This window comes from Mustela putorius, unplaced genomic scaffold, assembly GCF_011764305.1.
Source record: "Mustela putorius furo isolate JIRA1106 unplaced genomic scaffold, ASM1176430v1.1 tig00003899_pilon_pilon_pilon, whole genome shotgun sequence".
NCBI classification, from domain to species: Eukaryota; Metazoa; Chordata; class Mammalia; order Carnivora; family Mustelidae; genus Mustela; species Mustela putorius.
Window position 1 is genome coordinate 2,174,001 of NW_025422048.1, and position 17,183 is coordinate 2,191,183.

At 44.0% G+C, this 17,183-nt stretch overlaps 2 protein-coding genes across 7 annotated transcripts in view; one reads left to right on the forward strand and one right to left on the reverse strand.

Moving 5' to 3' along the window:
* NSDHL (NAD(P) dependent steroid dehydrogenase-like) overlaps positions 1-12,237 on the reverse strand; it is a 29,209-nt gene extending 16,972 nt beyond the window's left edge. For 2 of the 4 annotated variants that reach the window (XM_045068031.1, XM_045068030.1), the window contains exons 1-2: positions 12,101-12,237; positions 2,580-2,690 (exon numbers count right to left, since the gene is read on the reverse strand). In XM_045068031.1, coding sequence (XP_044923966.1) covers positions 2,580-2,651 — 72 coding nt within the window. In that variant the 5' untranslated portion in view covers positions 2,652-2,690; positions 12,101-12,237. Of the gene's footprint in view, positions 1-2,579; positions 2,691-9,471; positions 9,532-12,100 lie in introns of those variants that run through there. The other 2 variants (XM_013047924.2, XM_013047925.2) reach the window with 2 other exon arrangements.
* An 86-nt stretch (positions 12,238-12,323) lies between these two features.
* Positions 12,324-16,492, forward strand: CETN2 (centrin 2). 3 transcript variants are annotated; one of them, XM_004776658.3, is made up of 5 exons: positions 12,324-12,471; positions 13,402-13,560; positions 13,884-14,012; positions 15,333-15,470; positions 15,913-16,492. In XM_004776658.3, the coding sequence occupies exons 1-5, from the start codon at positions 12,373-12,375 to the stop codon at positions 16,000-16,002; spliced, it is 615 nt and encodes a 204-aa protein (XP_004776715.1). In that variant the 5' UTR covers positions 12,324-12,372; the 3' UTR covers positions 16,003-16,492. The 3 variants fall into 3 exon arrangements, with proteins under 3 accessions (XP_004776715.1, XP_012903380.1, XP_044923967.1); XM_013047926.2 differs by lacking the exon at positions 12,324-12,471 and adding an exon at positions 12,478-12,607; XM_045068032.1 differs by lacking the exon at positions 12,324-12,471 and adding an exon at positions 12,916-12,948.
* The last annotated feature ends 691 nt before the right edge of the window (positions 16,493-17,183 follow it).

Below are 17,183 nucleotides of genomic sequence, written 5' to 3' on the forward strand. Positions count from 1 at the left end.
AGGGGTTGCATGGAGGATCGGCAAACTGTTCATCAGCCAGGCCCAGGACTTTCTTTTTCCTTCTCTGAGCCCTGAGCAAGTTGAGGTATCAGGAAGAGCCGTGGGCTTTACATTTCAGCTTTTGCAACTTGTGCCCGTTCTTAGTTACATTCCAATTCTGCTAACTGGGGATAATGGAAGGACAGAGCCCCAGATGCGGGCACTTCAATACTCTGACACCGGGGAGGCGGTGGAAAACAACTGCGTCTGCTGCATGCTGATTGAGCCGGCTCCAAGTGTCTCCGAAGGCACACCTTGGGGGTCTTTTGGAAACCATATCTGGGCTTCCTGAAGATGACAAATCCCCAATCTCTCCCCCTAAGCTCATCAGAGCTGGGAGTGTGGAAACGGAAGACATTAAAGATGGGGTCCATATATACAATGGAATATTACTCAGCCATCAGAAAGGATGAATCCCCAACATTTGCATCAACATGGACGGGACTGGAAGAGATGATGCTGAGTGAAATCAGTCAAGCAGAGAGAGTCAATTATCATAGGGTTTCCCTTATTTGTGGAGCATAACAAATAGCATGGAGGACATGGGGAGATGGAGAGAAGGGAGTTGGGGGAAATTGGAGGGGGGGAGGAACCATGACAGACTGTGGACTCTGAGAAACAAATTCCGGGTTTTCGAGGGGAGGGGTTAGGGTGAGCCTAGTGGAGGGTATTACGGAGGGCACGGATTGCACGGAGCACTGGGTGTGGTGCATAAACAAGGAATCTTGGAACATGAAAAAAATAAAATTAAGGTGTTTAAAAAAATCCTGATTAGAAAACAATCAACCAACCCCTCTATTTGTTTCTTTACTGGAGTCCCTTGGGCCACCTGGAGGTGGCTCTGGAGCTTTGGCATCATTGGTTCAGGCCTGCATAATCTACTGACATGACCAGCCTTGCCATTCCCACCCCCCCAACCAAATGATCTCCTGAACCCATTTCTGTCTAGGTTTTGTTTTGATTACTCCCATATACATGTCATCATACCATGGTAAATAATTTGCACTCTGACTCAAATTTTGACTTTCTGCAGGACACAAACTAACTATGCAATTCCATTTGATCCTCATGTGGGCTACCCCTTCTCCTTTCCTCAAGTCATCTGTACAGGAAAATGCAGTTTTTTTAGATAAGTCCAAGCCTCCCTGCTCCCCAAACTGATTTTTCATGGCTTTACTAAAAGTTTGCCTGAATCCAAAGGTGTTCACTCTAGACATGTTTTGATAGTATCCCAAAGGATTTCAGATTATTTTGGTTATATTATCTGGCATCTCTAGTTACAGTTGTTTCAAAGTTTGATGGTCTAATTTTTAAAAAATCAAATAATCTTTCTATTATGTCCAGTGTAATTTCATTTCATGATTTTAAATGTGGACAATCCTTTTTTAAAAAAAGATTTATTTATCTGAGAGAGAAGGAGAGAGCATGTGCATGTGGAGGGAGGGGAGAGACTTTTGTAATGATGGGGACTTAACTGGCATTTATCTCAGAGAAGTCAGGTATGCAATGGGGCAATGTCTCCAATCACACCTGTAATACTACATGGTTAGAGATCGCGTGAGATAACTCCTTGCTTTTTACCGCCACGAACGATGATGCAGAGGAAGTGGGCACAGAGGACAAGAAGGAATGTGTTCTAACCACTCCAAACTGAAATCTGCTAGTGAGACACAAGAATGGGTTACTCAGAGAAATTACAAACTCAACTTCTTGCAAAGAGTTTTAAGAATAGAAAAGAAAGCCATCTGAATGATTTCAATTGCACTACGATCTTGAGCTAAGAGAATGGTTTAGGCCCCTGGGTTTCTTTAACCTGTTCTGTTTTTCCTTCGTCGCTAGCAGTGGGCCTCTTTTCAGAAGTCTTACATAGAATATATTGTAAGGTAAGATGAAAGTATTCTTTTTATTTTAATAGTTCAAATTTATAACGTCTACTTCTTATCAAGTCAGCCAGTGACAAAGAACGCCATTGATACAACCACTGAAATCTACATTTCTTTGGCAACTAGACTCTCACATTAACCTTCAACTAACAGAGGCATGTTAGAGGCTTTATTCTGAGCTACGTGCGAAGACCAGCATGACCTGGTGGTCCAGGGCACCTTCTGGGCGTCTATAATTTATTAACATTTGATACAAACACATTTTACCTCAGTGTGATTTCATTTCTGAAGTGTTAGCATTCATTAAAAGTGAGTCAAAGAGTCAAAGCCAACATCTGCAGATCTAGACAAAGAACCTCCATGGGGGCCCAACAATTCCTTCAAGTCTTTTCTGACACTTGCTCAAATCACAGCATCACGAACAAAGAAATGGATGTTGAAACCACTACGTTCTGACATTGTTACACAGCAGTAAGTAACTGGTACCTTAAATAAATATATATGTATCTTATATAAAAAGTCAACACTGATTGATTAAATAAACGTACCAAATACAATTTTTGACCCACAGCTAGTATCAATGGTTTGCTGGTAGTGTATGTGTGCTTGACCTTCCCCTTACGTGGTTTTGGCTAGCCTTTATCATGTCGTACTTACATTGGGAATGTCTTCTGTCCGATGTGTCCGTGTGATGTGGTCTCTCATTGGCTCATCAAATGCTTGGTCCATTTCAGCTCCGAATATGGTTATGCTTGTGATGGAAGTTTTCTATTCAGAAAGACACATTTAGAGACATTCATGTTACAAGACTGAAATATCTTTTAGGTGTTCGTGTTTTTGTGTATGCCATTCCCGTCGAGTTTTCACCAAGAGCTGAACCACTGCTGTTGCTGTTAAAGGAAGCCCTCTGCTTCCCACTCCTGGATGGGCTTCCCTCTGACGCAAGGGTGTAACTGGGCCCATAACTCACCATACACCTGGATTAGAGGCAGAGTGAAAAGTGAGTTAAATGACTTCCTTCATCATTTACAACGAAAGGAACACCTGTGGCACTGTAACTTTTCCCACGGCCCTCACGTGCTCCAATCGTCCTGTTCGTCTGTACTGACCATTACGCCGTGGTAGTACGGTGGCAAAATGCACAGACCTTAGGAGTCCCGGGTTCTGGTGCCAGCCCTGCTACAAACTAGACACAACCTGTCTCCTTGCTGCTGCTGAGTTTCCCCTAAATGGACGACGTGCTCATCCCCATGACGCTAGGGCAGGGGCGGCTGGGAGGGCTAGAGTGTAACAGGAGACAGAGCTCTTCCTCTTGGTGAGATGAAAGCCACCCTGACAAGATGTGGAAGGACCCAGTGTCTGTGACCATCAAAAACCCGCAGGAAGTGGCCCCAGCATGGTGAGCACCAAGCACCTCACAACCGGGAGACAGTGAAGTCTATCTGCTGACAAAGACACACACCGCCAAACAGAGGAGTGGTTTCTAGGAGAAGCTTTTGTGATAGCCGTTAGGATATGCTCCTCTCTCCATTCACTCGCAATACTGACGTGCAAACCAAGAGCAGTGTTCAGTCTGGGTTAGATGTATTCGGTCTTACACCTGTTTTCTTTATAGTGGTCAATGTACTTAAGTCATGGAGTTCCTAACATCTGGAGATGGTGAAATCTGTCACAAAGAAAACAATCGAACTGCCTGCAAAAAGCCATGTTCAGAGAACACTCACTGGTGAGAAGATGGCTGCCAGGCAGCCACCGCTAGTTACACACATACACACACACACACGCGCGCGCGTCCTTGTAGGAAATGATTTTGTGGGTGGATGAAATGGCCTTGAAATGGATATTATGAACCTCTATGTCCCATGGGAACCATTTTAGGCAAACATATCTCTGAAATCATAATGGAAGTTATCAGGAAAATGTATTTCAAAACTTCACTTTTCATGACCTTTCCAGATGCACAGCAGACCCCCTCTGTTCCCTACCAGGCAGACACCCCTCTAAAATGCAGGAGCTTCCCTGAGGGCCGGTGGGTTGCTACAGTGCTCTGCTCACAATACCCACTATTTCCCAGATACCTGAAGAAAGCGTGAGGAAACAAGAGGGCAGCTGGTGTTTGCAGTAACATGGCCGTGAGCCAAAGAGCGCCTGGAGCCATCAGAAGCTAGAAGAGGCAAGGAAGTTTCCTTCCTTAGTGCCTTCAGAGGGAGCATGGCTCCGTAGACACCTTCATTTCAGACTTCTGGCCTCCAGAACTGGGAGAGAAGAAATTTCTGCTGTTTTAAACTACTGTGTTTGTGGCTGTTTGTCACAGCAGCCATAGGAAATGAAAACAAGTATTCTTTCAGTTCTGAAATCCAAACAGCACAGCTGCCAATCCCATAATCCTCTGTACTGTTAGAAAAGCAAGAAGCCTTTAAGCCTGTTTCCCACTTGATCCTAGGGAAAAATCTGGGAGATAAAAGAAAGCATTTTGCTGCCATGATCCATACCATTCAAACAGTGCTCACTCAATCCTCAGCAAACCAACACCCTGTAGAAGCAAAAACAAAATCAAATCTACTTTGTCTCAAATTATATACAAATGACTTTAAAGTCTGTACACACTATGAGCCAGTTCAGAATGTTGGTGATATTTTAGTTGTCTCTAGGGACTAGGGTACCAAAGACTAGCTCAGAAAATGAGTCAGATTCCACTGGTGATCCCCCCCCCAACCTAAGCCCCCATTTGATATACACTCAGATTAAAATGAACACCAAGAACAGCTCTGATCAAATAGACATTTCTTCAAAAGAGATATACTTTACAGATGGCCAATGGGCAGACAAGACGATGTTCCATATCACTAATGATTAGGGAAATGCAAATCAAAGCCACAATGATACCCCCTCACACCCATTAGGATGGCAATTATAAAAAAAAAAAACAAAAAAAAAAAACGAGAACAGAAATTGATAAGTGTTGGTGAAGCTGTGGCGAAACTTGAACTCTTGTGCACTGCTGTTGGGAATGTGAGAGACAGCATATGGCTCCTCAAAAAATGAAACATAGAATCACCATAGGATCAAGGAATTCAATGTCTGGGAATACAGCCCCAAAAACTGAAAGCAGGAATTTGAACAGATAATTGTACACCCCTGTTCACTGGCACCACTGCTCACGATAGCCAAAAGGTAGAAGTGACCCAAGGGTCCATCAGTGGATAAATAGATAAACAAAATGCGGTATTATTCTGCCTTAAAAAGGAGGCAAATTCCAGCAAGTACGTAATGGGAGGAAACCTCTACAAACCATGTATCTAATAAGGGTTTTCAAAAAATGCGCTAAGGACTTGAATAGTCAAAGAAGACATACAAATGGCCAACAGGTACATGAAAAAATGCTCAGTGTCACTAATCATTAGGGAAATGCAAATCAAAACCATAATGAGGTATTACTTCACTCCTGTTCACTCACAATGGCTGTTATCAAAAAGTCAAAAGAGATGGGGCACCTGAGTGGCTCAGTGGGTTAAAGCCTCTGCCTTTGGCTCAGGTCATGATCTCAGGGTCCTGGGATGGAGCCCCGCATTGGGCTCTCTGCTCAGTGGGGAGCCTGCTTCCTCCCCTCTCTCTCGGCCTGCCTCTCTGCCTGCTTGTGATCTCTGTCTGTCAAATAAATAAATAAATAGAAGTTTTTAAAAAAAAAAGTCAAAAGAGAAGTGTGGGTGAGGATGTGGAGAAATTGGAAGCCTTGCACAGTGCTGGTTGGAATGCAAAATGGTACAGCTCCTATGGAAAATGTTATAAAAGAGCCTCACAAAATGAAAAATAGAACTACCATATGATACAGTGATTCTACTCCTGGGTATATATATATCCAAAAGAACTGAAACCAGGATCTGAAGAGATAAACACTAGCCTTCCTTTGCTTGTTACAGCACTATTCACAATGGCCAAGATGGAAACAACCTAAATATTCCTCGACAGATGAAGAGATAAAGGAAATCTGGCCCAACCACACAATGGAATACTACTCAGCCTTAAAAAGGAATGACATTCTATAATATGCAATGACATGGATGAACTTTGAAGACATTATGCTGAGTGAAATAAGCCAGTCACAAAAGGATAAGTACTACACGATTCTACTTATATGAGGTATTTATAGGAGTTAAATTTAAATACATAGAAAGTACAATGGTGGGTGCCCGGAGCTGAGAAGAGAGGGGAATTGGGGAGTAAGTGTTCGGCAGGTACAGTTTCAGTTCTACAAGATGAAGAATTCTGGACACGGATGGTGATAAAATGTACTTGGTGCCACCCACTGTCCTCTAGAAATGGGCTCAGAACAGCTCTGATGGGGAAACATAAGACCCCAAAGAGCAACATGGATTGTTAAGATTCACATATCAGAAGCCTCAAGTCTGTCTCCTTTACAAAGTTATGTCTTTGAACCCATTAAAAACCAGTATGTATGCCCGCCATACACATTGGGACAAGGCCTTGAACTAAAAAAAAAATATCAAGGAAGAGACCAAGTGAGCCCAGTCTCCTCCCTCCTGCTGAGGCAAGGTCCTAGCAACTGTTCTGGAGGCAAATGGAAGGGAGAGCCTGTCTCCTTCAAACCAGACAGAAAGACAAGTGTTTTCTCCTTTGAAAACATGGGAGAGCAGCTTCTTTGTAAAGATGAAATACAGAGCAATTCAGAAGAACCCTGCCTGCTGTCCTCCATGGAGTCAGAGCTGGAAGCTAAGATGTGGTGAGCCGCAAGTTAACCACTCTAGTCTGTGGACAGAAAATGCCCGTGTGCACAAGAAAACTGCAAACAGGAATCAAGGCAAAATGTTCTTGCACAATCTTGTCCTTTCATAGATCTGAGGTATCTGGTTGTTTCTGTCAGTCATTCGTCTCCCTGCTTGTCTATTTTTTAGGACACAGAAAGGCCTTGGCTTTGAATTTGAGGTGGCTCCTGAGAAAACCATCAGCACGCTTGCAAGCTTTCTCTTATGTTGATCCCTCCACCTGGTGTATCTTCTCTCCTTGGTGAGTTCCTTAAATAAGTCTGGCTCACTCACTGAATGCTAGCCACTGCCAAGCAGGACCTGCACAGGACACAGCACCAGGAAGCCCACGATGTGGTATGGGAGACAGACTCAGCGGAACACCGTGGAAGCGCTTCTGAGCTCTGATGAAGGTACCCCCGGAGCAAGGAGGCTGGTAACCTAACCCACGGCTGGCCCACAGTGATCCCTAGGCCACGTTCTCAAGGCCCTGGACGAGTGAGTCAAACAGGGCTTGGGTGTCCTGAAAGACATTCCATGGCCAGGGATGGAAGGGACAAGATGATGACACAGAGCCAGCATATTCTGGCAACTGTGACAAGTTGTGTCACAGCGAGTGTGAAGCAAGACTGGGAACAAGGTTGAAAATAGGAAGGGGCTGTGTGTCAGGTTAAGGGGTTACACCAAGAGGATATGGGGGAGCTCCAGGAAGTTGCAAGCAGGGTGAGTGTTAAGATCAGAAGCATCACTCTGGCTGGAGTGTGGAGAAGGGATTTGACCCAAGTCTAAGGCTTTGGGCATGCCCGGAAGGGGAAAGAGCCGATCAAAAAGCTGCCAGATGTCAAGTCCTTTCACATCTAAATATATTAGGCCATTAAGATCCCCAAAGCAAGGAGAAACCCAGGCTTAGAGAGGTCGGCAGACTTGGCGGAAGTCATGCTGATGTTACACAGCCAAGGCAGCACTTGTGATGGTTTTCTCTGCTCTGCCAGGCTACCACCCCGCACGCTGACTGGGAAGCAGGGTATGGAGAGACGCCATGTCCAAGGACTAGCAGAGGCAAAACTGGGCATGAGGCTCAGATGCCAGGCTGAGTGTGGACTTTACTCAGTAGTCCTGGGAAAGTAGGGCAAAGGGTCAGCAAACACTTTCACTTAATGGATGCTAATATATTGCATGCCTTTCTCAGCCTGAGAAACTTATGCTGTCCCCTGCCTCCCTAAATAATGCCCCAATGCCCAGAAGGGAAGCACATAAGGGCTGGGAACCCTCTTTCATTGGGCTAGCTGCAGAGGGCAGATCCTGGATCTCCAGCTCCCCTGCTTCGGCCCATACCCTTGCACACCCCCCTTGTAATTCGCCAAGCATGCATGCAACCAGGAGCTGGTTCTTTGACAAGATCAACAAAATTAATAAACTTCCGGCAAGACTCATGGATAACAGAGAGGACCCAAGTAAGCAGAATCACTAATGAAAGAGGAGAAATGACAACCGACATCAGAGAAATACAAAAAATTATAATAGAATATTATGAAAACCTGTATACCAACAAACTGGACAACTCAGAAGAAACGGGTAAATTCCTAGAAACATATAACCTACCAAAACGAAGCAGGAAAAATTAGAAAATTGGAACAGACCAATTACCAGCAATGAAATTCAATCAGCAATCAAAAAACTCTGAACAAGCAAAAATCCAAGACCAGAGAGCTTCATAAGGTAGATTCTACCTATTCTTTTCAAGTTATTCCAAAAGATACAAGGAGAAGGAAAACTGCTAAATTCATTCTATGAGGTCAGTGTCACCCTGATGCCAAAACCAGATAAAGACAGCACAGAAAAAGAGAACAGGCTAGTATCTCTCACAAATGTAGAAGCGATAAATCCTAAACAAAACCTTAGCAAACCAAATTGAACAATACATTAAAAGGGCGCCTGGGTGGCTCAGTGGGTTAAGCTGCTGCCTTTGACTCAGGTCATGATCTCAGGGTCCTGGGATCGAGTCCCGCATCGGGCTCTCTGCTCAGCGGGGAGCCTGCTTCCCTCTCTCTCTCTCTGCCTGCCTCTCTGTCTACTTGTGATCTCTCTCTCTGTCAAATAAATAAATAAATAAAAATCTTAAAAAAAATCATACACCACAATCAAGTGGGATTTATTCCTGGGACACAAGGGTGGTTCCATATTTGCAAATCAATTGACATGACAGATCACATGACTAAGAGAAAGGATAAAAACCATATGATGATTTCAACAGATGTAGAAAAAGCATCTGACAAAGTACAACACCCATTCATGATTAAAGAAAAAAAAAATCCTCAACAAAGTAGGTCTAGAGGAAACATGCCTCAATATATTAAGGGCCTTATATGGAAAACACACAGCTAACATCATAGTCAATGGGGAAAAACTGATAGCTTTTATCCTAAGGTCAGGAACAAGAAGACAAGGATGTCCAGTCTTGTCACTTTATTCAACATACTACTAGAAGTCCTAGCCACAGCAATTAGACAACAGAAAGAAATAAGAGGCATCCAAATTGGCAAAGAAGAGCTAAAACTTTCACTGTTTACAGATGACATTCTACATATAGAAAACCCTATAAAGAGTCCACTCCAAAACTATGAGAACTGATAAATGAATTCAATAATGTCACAGGATACAATATTAATGTGCAGAAATCTGTCGCATTTCTACGTACCAATAATGAAGCAACAGAAAGAGAAATTAATGAAACAATCCCATTTACAATTGCACCAAAACAATCCACTATCTAGGAATATACTTACACAAAAAGGTGAAAGATCGGGGCGCCTGGGTGGCTCAGTAGGTTAAAGCCTCTGCCTTCGGCTCAGGTCATGATCCCAGGGTCCTGGGATGGAGCCCCGTGTCGGGCCTGCTTCCTCCTCTCTCTCTGCCTGCCTCTCTGCCTACTTGTGATCTCTGTCTGTCCAATAAATAAAAAATAAAATCTTTAAAAAAAAAAAAGAAAAGAAATATGTAGATGGTTATATGCATATACTGTGCCAAAAGGTGAAAGATCCGTACTCTGAAAAGTGTAGAAATTCAAGATGATGCAAAGAATGGACAGACATTCCATTCTGATGGGTGGAAAAAACAAATATTATTAAAATGTACATACCACCCAAAAGCAATCTATACATTTAATGCAATCGCGATCAAACAACCAATAGCATTTCTCACAGAATTAGAACGAACAATTCTAAAATTTGTGTGGAACGACAAAAGACTTCGAGTAGCCAAAACAATCTTGAAAATAAACAAACAAAACCGGAGGTATCGTAATCCCTGATTTTGTTACATTACAAAATGGTAGTAATTAAAACAGTATGGTACTGGTATTAAAATAGGCCACACAGATCCATAAAACATAATTGAATACCCAGAAATAAACTCACAACTATGTGGTCGATTGCTCTATGACAAAGCAGGAAAGAATGTCCAGTGGGAAAAAGATCGTCTCTTCAACAAATGGTGTTGGGAAAACTGGACAGCCACACGCAGCAGAATGAAACTGGAGCACTTTCTCATAATATGCACAACAATAAACTTGAGCTTTGGATTAAAGATGTAAATGTGAGACCTGAAACCCTAAAAATCCTTGAAGAGAGCACAGGCAGTAATCTTTTTGCCACGGCCTACAGCCAATTTTTCTGGTAGGTCTCCTGAGGCAAGGGCAATAAAAGCGAAAATGAACTCGGGACCACATCACAGTAAAAAGCTTCTGACTGGCAAAGGAAATAATCAAGAAAACTAAAAGGCAACCTACTGAATGGAGAAGATATCTGCAAATGACACATCTGATAAAGGGTTCATATTCAAATATATAAAGAACTGATCCAACCCAACCTCCAAAAATCCGCAAATAATCTAATTAAAATGTGGGCTGAAGACAAGAACAGACAGTTCTGTAAAGAAGACATCCAAATGTGCAACGGACACACGAAAATATCCTGAACATCACCCGTCATCAGGGAAATGGAAAAATCAAAACTACAATAAGGGATCACCTCAGCTTCCAGAATGGCTAAACTCAACAGCACAAGAAACGGGTGTTGGCGAGGATGTGGAGGAAGGGGAACACTCTTGCTCTAGTGGTGGGAATGCAAGCTGGTGCAGTCACTGTGGAAAACCGTATGGACATTCCTCAAAAGATTAAAACTACAAGGGTGCCTGGGTGGCTCAGTCGTTAGGCGTCTTTCTTTGGCTCAGGTTATGATTTGAGAATCCTGGGATCAAGCCCTGCATCGGGCTCCCTGTTCAGGAGGGAGTCTGCTTCCCTTCCTCTTTCTCTCCTCTGCTTGTGTTCCCTTTCTCAGCTTGTGTGTCTGTCAAATAAATAAAATGTTTAAAGAAAAATTAAAACTAGAACTACCCTATGACCCAATAATTGCACTACTGGGTATTTACCCAAAGAACAAAAATAAAAATTCAAAGGGATACATGCACACTGATGTTTATAGCATTATTTATGATAGCCAAGATATGGAAATAGTCCAAGTGTGCAATAACTGATGAATGGATAAAAAGATATGGTCTATATACACACTGGAATATTACTCAACCATCAAAAGGAATGAAATCTTGCTATTTCCAAGGACATGGGTGTAGCCAGAGAATATTATGCTAAGTGAAATATAGGAGAGAAAGAAAAATATCATATGATTTCAGTCATATGTGGGATTTAAGAAACAAAAGTAATGAACATGGGAGGGGGGCAAAAAGAGAGGTAAACCAACACACAGGCTCTTAACTAGAGAGAAAACAGAGATGGTCACCAGAGGGGAAGCAGGCGAGGGGATGAGTTACACAGGTGATAGGGAGTAAAGAGTGCCGTTATCATGATGGAAAAAAAAAAAAAAAACCACCCATAATAAAATAAATTAAAAAAATAAATACAGAAAACCTTACAGTTCAAAAAGTCTTGTGTGACTTTGGTCACAACATTGTCTCGGCCGAGTGTTTAGGTGTCAAAAAGAGTAAATTTTGATAACCTCTCCGTCATGGTCGCTCATATCTCTTTCGCTCCCTTCAGAGTCCGTTCCCAAGTCCCCACCTTACCTTCCTGGGCTGGCCTTACACTGGGGAGAGAAGTGATTCTCTCTCAAAATCTGTTCGGGGGACAAGGCGGTGCTCTAGAACGGACACTCTCAAAGGAAGAGCCTCGGCTGGATTCGGTTTCTAAGTCTCGGTCGTCTAAAACTCTGTGACATGCCCGTTCCCTTCTGTGGGTCTCGGTTGCCCCTTGAGCACAGTCTCACGCAAGGTCACGGTCTTCTCCCGCCCCTCCGGCCCTAATTCAGAAAGTCTCGACCGATAGGCCCCACCCAGTCCCCTACCCTCCCGCCCAGCAGCCGTTAGAAAGGCAGCCTCCCAGGAGGAGGTCGCGATCCTTACCCGTCCGTGGGTGATCCCCTGCGCGACTCCGGCGTTTACACCGAAAGACCTCCGGCCTCGGCGGCCACCTTTTTCTCCCCGCCCGCATGAGCAGAGGATCTGCCGAGATGCCTCCGCCGAGAGGATTGGCTCAGCTCAGTGCCAGCTCAACCAATCGGTGCTCAGAACATGATCCTGCCCAATGAAGCCAGGTCTCTGCAGGGAGCGCGCAGCCCCCGAGCCCCGCGCCTGGCGTTTGTCCGGTTAGACCCGCCCACCACAGCTCTACGCCAATGGGGAGCGGCGCCCCGCGCGCGGGACGGTGGGAACAGCGCCGAATCAGTGTGTACGTCGGTTGCCGTAACAACGGCCCGCGGAGTCCATCGGCAATGGTGAGTGGGGGCCGCCCTTTGGTGCCCCGCGCCCAGAGGCTGAGCTCTTCCCAGGCCTCATCTGGCCCTGGCAGCTCTCCGGCGCCCTTCTCGGCTTTGGACTGACCCTCCTTCCTCTGAGCTCTTTCCCGGAAGGGTAGGGTAGAGACGCTGGCCGTCCACCTGGGCCTGTGATTGTCCGCTGCCTCCCCTTCATCCACTATGCGCCCACCCATCCCTCGGGCTCCCCTGGCCTTCCCCTGCCAGCCCCCTCGGTGACCGCCCTTGGTCAAAGAAAACTCGGGTTACCCGCATGCTCAGACCCTTCAGACCCTGACCTGCTGGCCTCCTTGCGCTACCGAAGTTTACCCACAGAACCGGGAGAGGTTTATTATGTTTGTTAACGTGCACTCTAAATAAGTACAGGGACAATTGGGAGACGTTTAAGCTTCTTGAAGGAGGCACAGATGTGTCGAGAGGATGGAGTTTTATTATTCGGTATTGGCAGAATATATACCTTAGCTACGTAGTAATATTTGACGAAATGTAGAAGTAATCACAAAGTCGGAGTACATAGAAGGAAGTGGAATACTGCGAGCGGGTGTTATAAGGACATAACCAAAATTAGGGTCCCCCAACTCAAGGGTAGCTGATTATCTGTACAGTTATCCACAGCTCCTTGGCTGGATCTCTTTGGAGATGATTTTCAATAAAAGATGTCCAAAGGAACAAAGGGTCTCCTTGCTTCTAGAAACAACAGGAAAGAAGAGGGAAAGATAGACGTGCATGGAAAGAGTCATTGTTCTTTCCAGTAAAGCATTGCACTTTCTGTTAAGCAAGGCTTTGGAATTGCTTGGTGTAAATATTGTTAAAACACTTTGTAATTATTTTATGTAAAATATGGATTGTATCACATAATATTGTGCTTCTATGTTTGTAAAATATCTAAAGGCCTCTAACTTTAAGAAGGCAAGCATGGCATCGTCTGCCCAGCGAAAAAGGATGAGTCCTAAGCCAGAGCTCACTGAAGAGCAGAAGCAGGAAATCCGGGAAGCTTTTGACCTCTTTGATGCGGATGGGACTGGGACCATAGATGTTAAGGAACTTAAGGCAAGCCCTTTACATTCCCATTGTGCTGCCTTGTCTTTCCTCTACTTCTTCATCTTCTTTCCCTGTCACCGTTCTCCCCCTTTTGCCCTCTTCTGCCTGCAGAAAGGATCAGCAGACGATGTACTATGCTGTTTTCGGTCTTTACTTACCTCAAGTGTTATAAAATAACATTGAGCACAAATATCAATCTGCATCATGTTGTAGTATTTCCCAATCATTTCAACTTGATTGTCTCAGATGCTGGCTTGATACTCTCCGTGCTCTCATTTTTGCTCCTGCAAGGGTTAGCTGTGTCTATTGAGATGGTCCTGTTTTCATTGTAGGTGGCGATGAGGGCTCTGGGCTTTGAACCCAAGAAAGAAGAGATCAAGAAAATGATAAGTGAAATTGATAAGGAAGGGACGGGAAAAATGAACTTCAGTGACTTTTTGACTGTGATGACTCAGAAAATGGTAAGTTAGCTGGGATAGCTAGCATATTTTCCAAGCATACTAGTGAACAAATTTGAATCTAGGTATAAAAATATCTTCACTGAAGAAAACGTGATACAGACTGGAGGGTTCAGCTGAGAAAGTATAGTACTGATGACTGACAGGATGCTTACATTCTACTTGGTTTTCTTCAAGGCCGCAGAATCACAGGAAAAGTCAGCTTACCCTCTGTAAACTCATACGAGTACGAGTGCTGTCACTCTTGTGATTATTTTTCTCCAACTGATATGTCACTGTGACACGCACAAGCAGGAAATGCTGTAAGCGCCAGCAATATCGCACCGCCTGACAAGATGAAATGCCTATACTTTAAAGGTCAAAATTCTGTTCTCTCTCGTTTATTCTGCGAAGCTTTAGCCTGAGGACAGGTTACCTCGACAGCTTTGTTTTTTCCTGCACCGGGAATTGGCCATTCAGCACTTTCACCCATTGTCTAGTCCCTCAGATGTCACCATTTTACAGGATCCAATGGGTCAAGAAAGACAGCGTGACCTGAAAAAGCCACTTCACTCCCCTGCATGTCACCGCCCTGCCCAGGCTGTGTGTTTATGCGCCCCGTGGGCCATTGCTCCTTCATTGCCTTTCTGACTCCTGTCTTGTGTGGCTCGGCTGCTTGACTGGCCTGCGGAAAAGTAGCTCCATGTGTGTCTCAGGTCACGGGACTGTTCCCGTGATAATTCTGTTGCTTTGAAAACATCTAATCCTACCTGTATTTTTTGTGTGTGTACTAATTTAAGAGATCAGAAAGCTTAACATTCTGTAACTACCTAGTTCCCACATTGAAGGTGGGTTCCCCGATTGCTCTTATTAGACGGGTTCTCTCTATCTTCAGCTACTTTTCAGGAATTTCTGGAGTTTGAGTTCTTGGAGATTTTTCTGTCTTCCTCTTAGAGTACTTGGGATCCCAGGAACTCTCTGCAGTCCCACAACAAGTTCAATGGCCCTCTCTGTGCTCCCTGCATCTCCCTACCCCTGCCAAGAGGGTCCCCTCCACCAGCTTAAGCGGTATATTTTCCCCTAGCTTTAACTCTACCCTCCTACTCCTATTTCTCTTTGGTTTGTACAGAAGGAATGTTTTAAGTCAATCCTTTATATTTCTTTTTTTTTTTTTTTTATAATAACATCACTGACTTTGTGCTCTTCTATCTGGGATGATGTTGATCTCTGGTGAGCTAAGACTTCTGTGGCGAAGGCTATCATCAAGACCATGTGAAGGGGTGAGGTGGTAGTGGGGCGGTCGCATGACTAATTGCCCCTGTGTTTTCTGATTTACTTGTTAAGTCTGAAAAAGATACCAAAGAAGAAATTCTGAAAGCCTTCAAGCTCTTCGATGATGATGAAACTGGGAAGATATCATTCAAAAATCTAAAGCGCGTGGCCAAGGAGTTGGGTGAGAACCTCACTGATGAGGAGTTGCAGGTTTGTAAGGCATCAGACTGGACTTCAATTCCTGCTTGGAGCCCCTGAGTTTTATTTTCTCCGATGTGTGCCCTAGTGTGAAGGGAAAGTGGTATTCCCTCACCCCTCTGTTGGCCACTTAATTTCTCCTTTGATAGTGTGACAAACCTATGGGCCCCACTCCCAGAAAAATGCACACAGATACATTCTTACTTACTATTTTAGGTTTTAGGAATTCCCCTGGTCAGGATGATCTTCAGGTTCTCTTCTAGATGACATGTGTGACAAAGTATTGCTTGATTTTTAAATAACTGTTTGGTAGCCAAGCTGTTAGAAAAAGTGCATTATTTGCATTGGGTCGACCACAACCATCTATTCATGTAACATTATAAAGACCTACTGCTCAGTCATAATTTTGTTACATTAATGAATTAATCTAAGCTGATTCTTCATTATCCTGCAGGAAATGATCGATGAGGCTGATCGAGACGGAGATGGAGAAGTCAACGAGCAGGAGTTCCTGCGCATCATGAAAAAGACCAGCCTTTACTGAGATCGGTCTCTTCTTTTCATATTGTGTGAAACCTGCGTTTTGAGAACATAAACTATTTTCTCCTACTCACCTCCCTGTATGACTTCAGTAACAATCTTGGATCTCTTTTAGGTACCTGAAAGTGTTCTTTGACATTTAAGTTCTTTGTAAGGTGATCTGCTGATTGCTTCAATTCCTCAGAGCAGAACAAGAGCACATTAGGGTGGTGAAAAGGGTCTTAAAGCTTTCACCCACCTGCACTCCTGCCTTTTAATCACCTTACTCGTTCATGCATTTCCACACTGATGCCACCACAGAATGACTTCTTAGACAAGCACATGTTGTACCCATGCCACCAGAAGCAAGGGGCATCTCCTTGATGTTTCTAGTTATAACTGACAGCTGAGTGCAGCTTTCTCTTTTATAAAACCCAGTGAACCTACTCACGTGCATTTGGATGTGTATTTGTGCTATTTGTTTTGTCTTAAAAATAAAGCCTTTCTTAATTTAAGCTTCTGTTCTCTAGGGATGAGTTCTTTGGCCTTGACTGTGAGTTCATTTTCTAAACCACTGTGTCGAAGGCAGCCCGTTAGTTCCCCAAGTCCTTCACAGCCCACAGGCAGGAAATGAAACCAACCTTTACTATTAAATTGTTTCTTGCCTTGGGAATTTGTCAGGGTTAAAAGTAGCAGAATTTCCATTTATCTACAGCTAAATGCTGCCTTAACAAGAGTTTGGGCAAAGTATAAGGCTGAGAGTCCTATTGGTCATTTGTACTTGGACAAATTGGGGAAAGGCAAGTCACTATGCCAGTAGGTTGAATTCAGCCAGCCTGTGGTCAGTGTCTCAGACCTCAGTGTTAGGTTGGGCTGAGTGACCTTGTCCAGCCTCCTCTGGGCCCTGCATGGCATGGCCTATAAGAGAAGCCCTGGCAGGGAAAATTAAAGTCTTTGCCCCAGGCTGGGTGAGGAACAGGAAGGGTCAAGGGGAAATGGAAAGCCTGTAGAGGGAGAGAATAGGTTTTAAACTCTGAGGACATCCTAATCCCAGCATGGGGTTGTCTGATACAGATAGCAAAGAGAACACCTAAGTCCATTTGAATTTCAGATCGGGTTTTTTTTTTTTTAGTATAAGTATATCCCATTTGGACTTTTTGTTATTTATCCACTGTTGATCTGAAATTTAACTTGACTTGGGTTTTC

Coding starts and splice junctions, on each gene's coding strand:
- CETN2 (XM_004776658.3), top strand. CDS start 12,373: ATGGGGAGCGGCGCCCCGCGCGCGGGACGGTGGGAACAGCGCCGAATC. Junction 12,472..13,401: donor CGCGGAGTCCATCGGCAATG/GTGAGTGGGGGC, acceptor AAATATCTAAAG/GCCTCTAACTTTAAGAAGGC. Junction 14,013..15,332: donor CTGTGATGACTCAGAAAATG/GTAAGTTAGCTG, acceptor TTACTTGTTAAG/TCTGAAAAAGATACCAAAGA.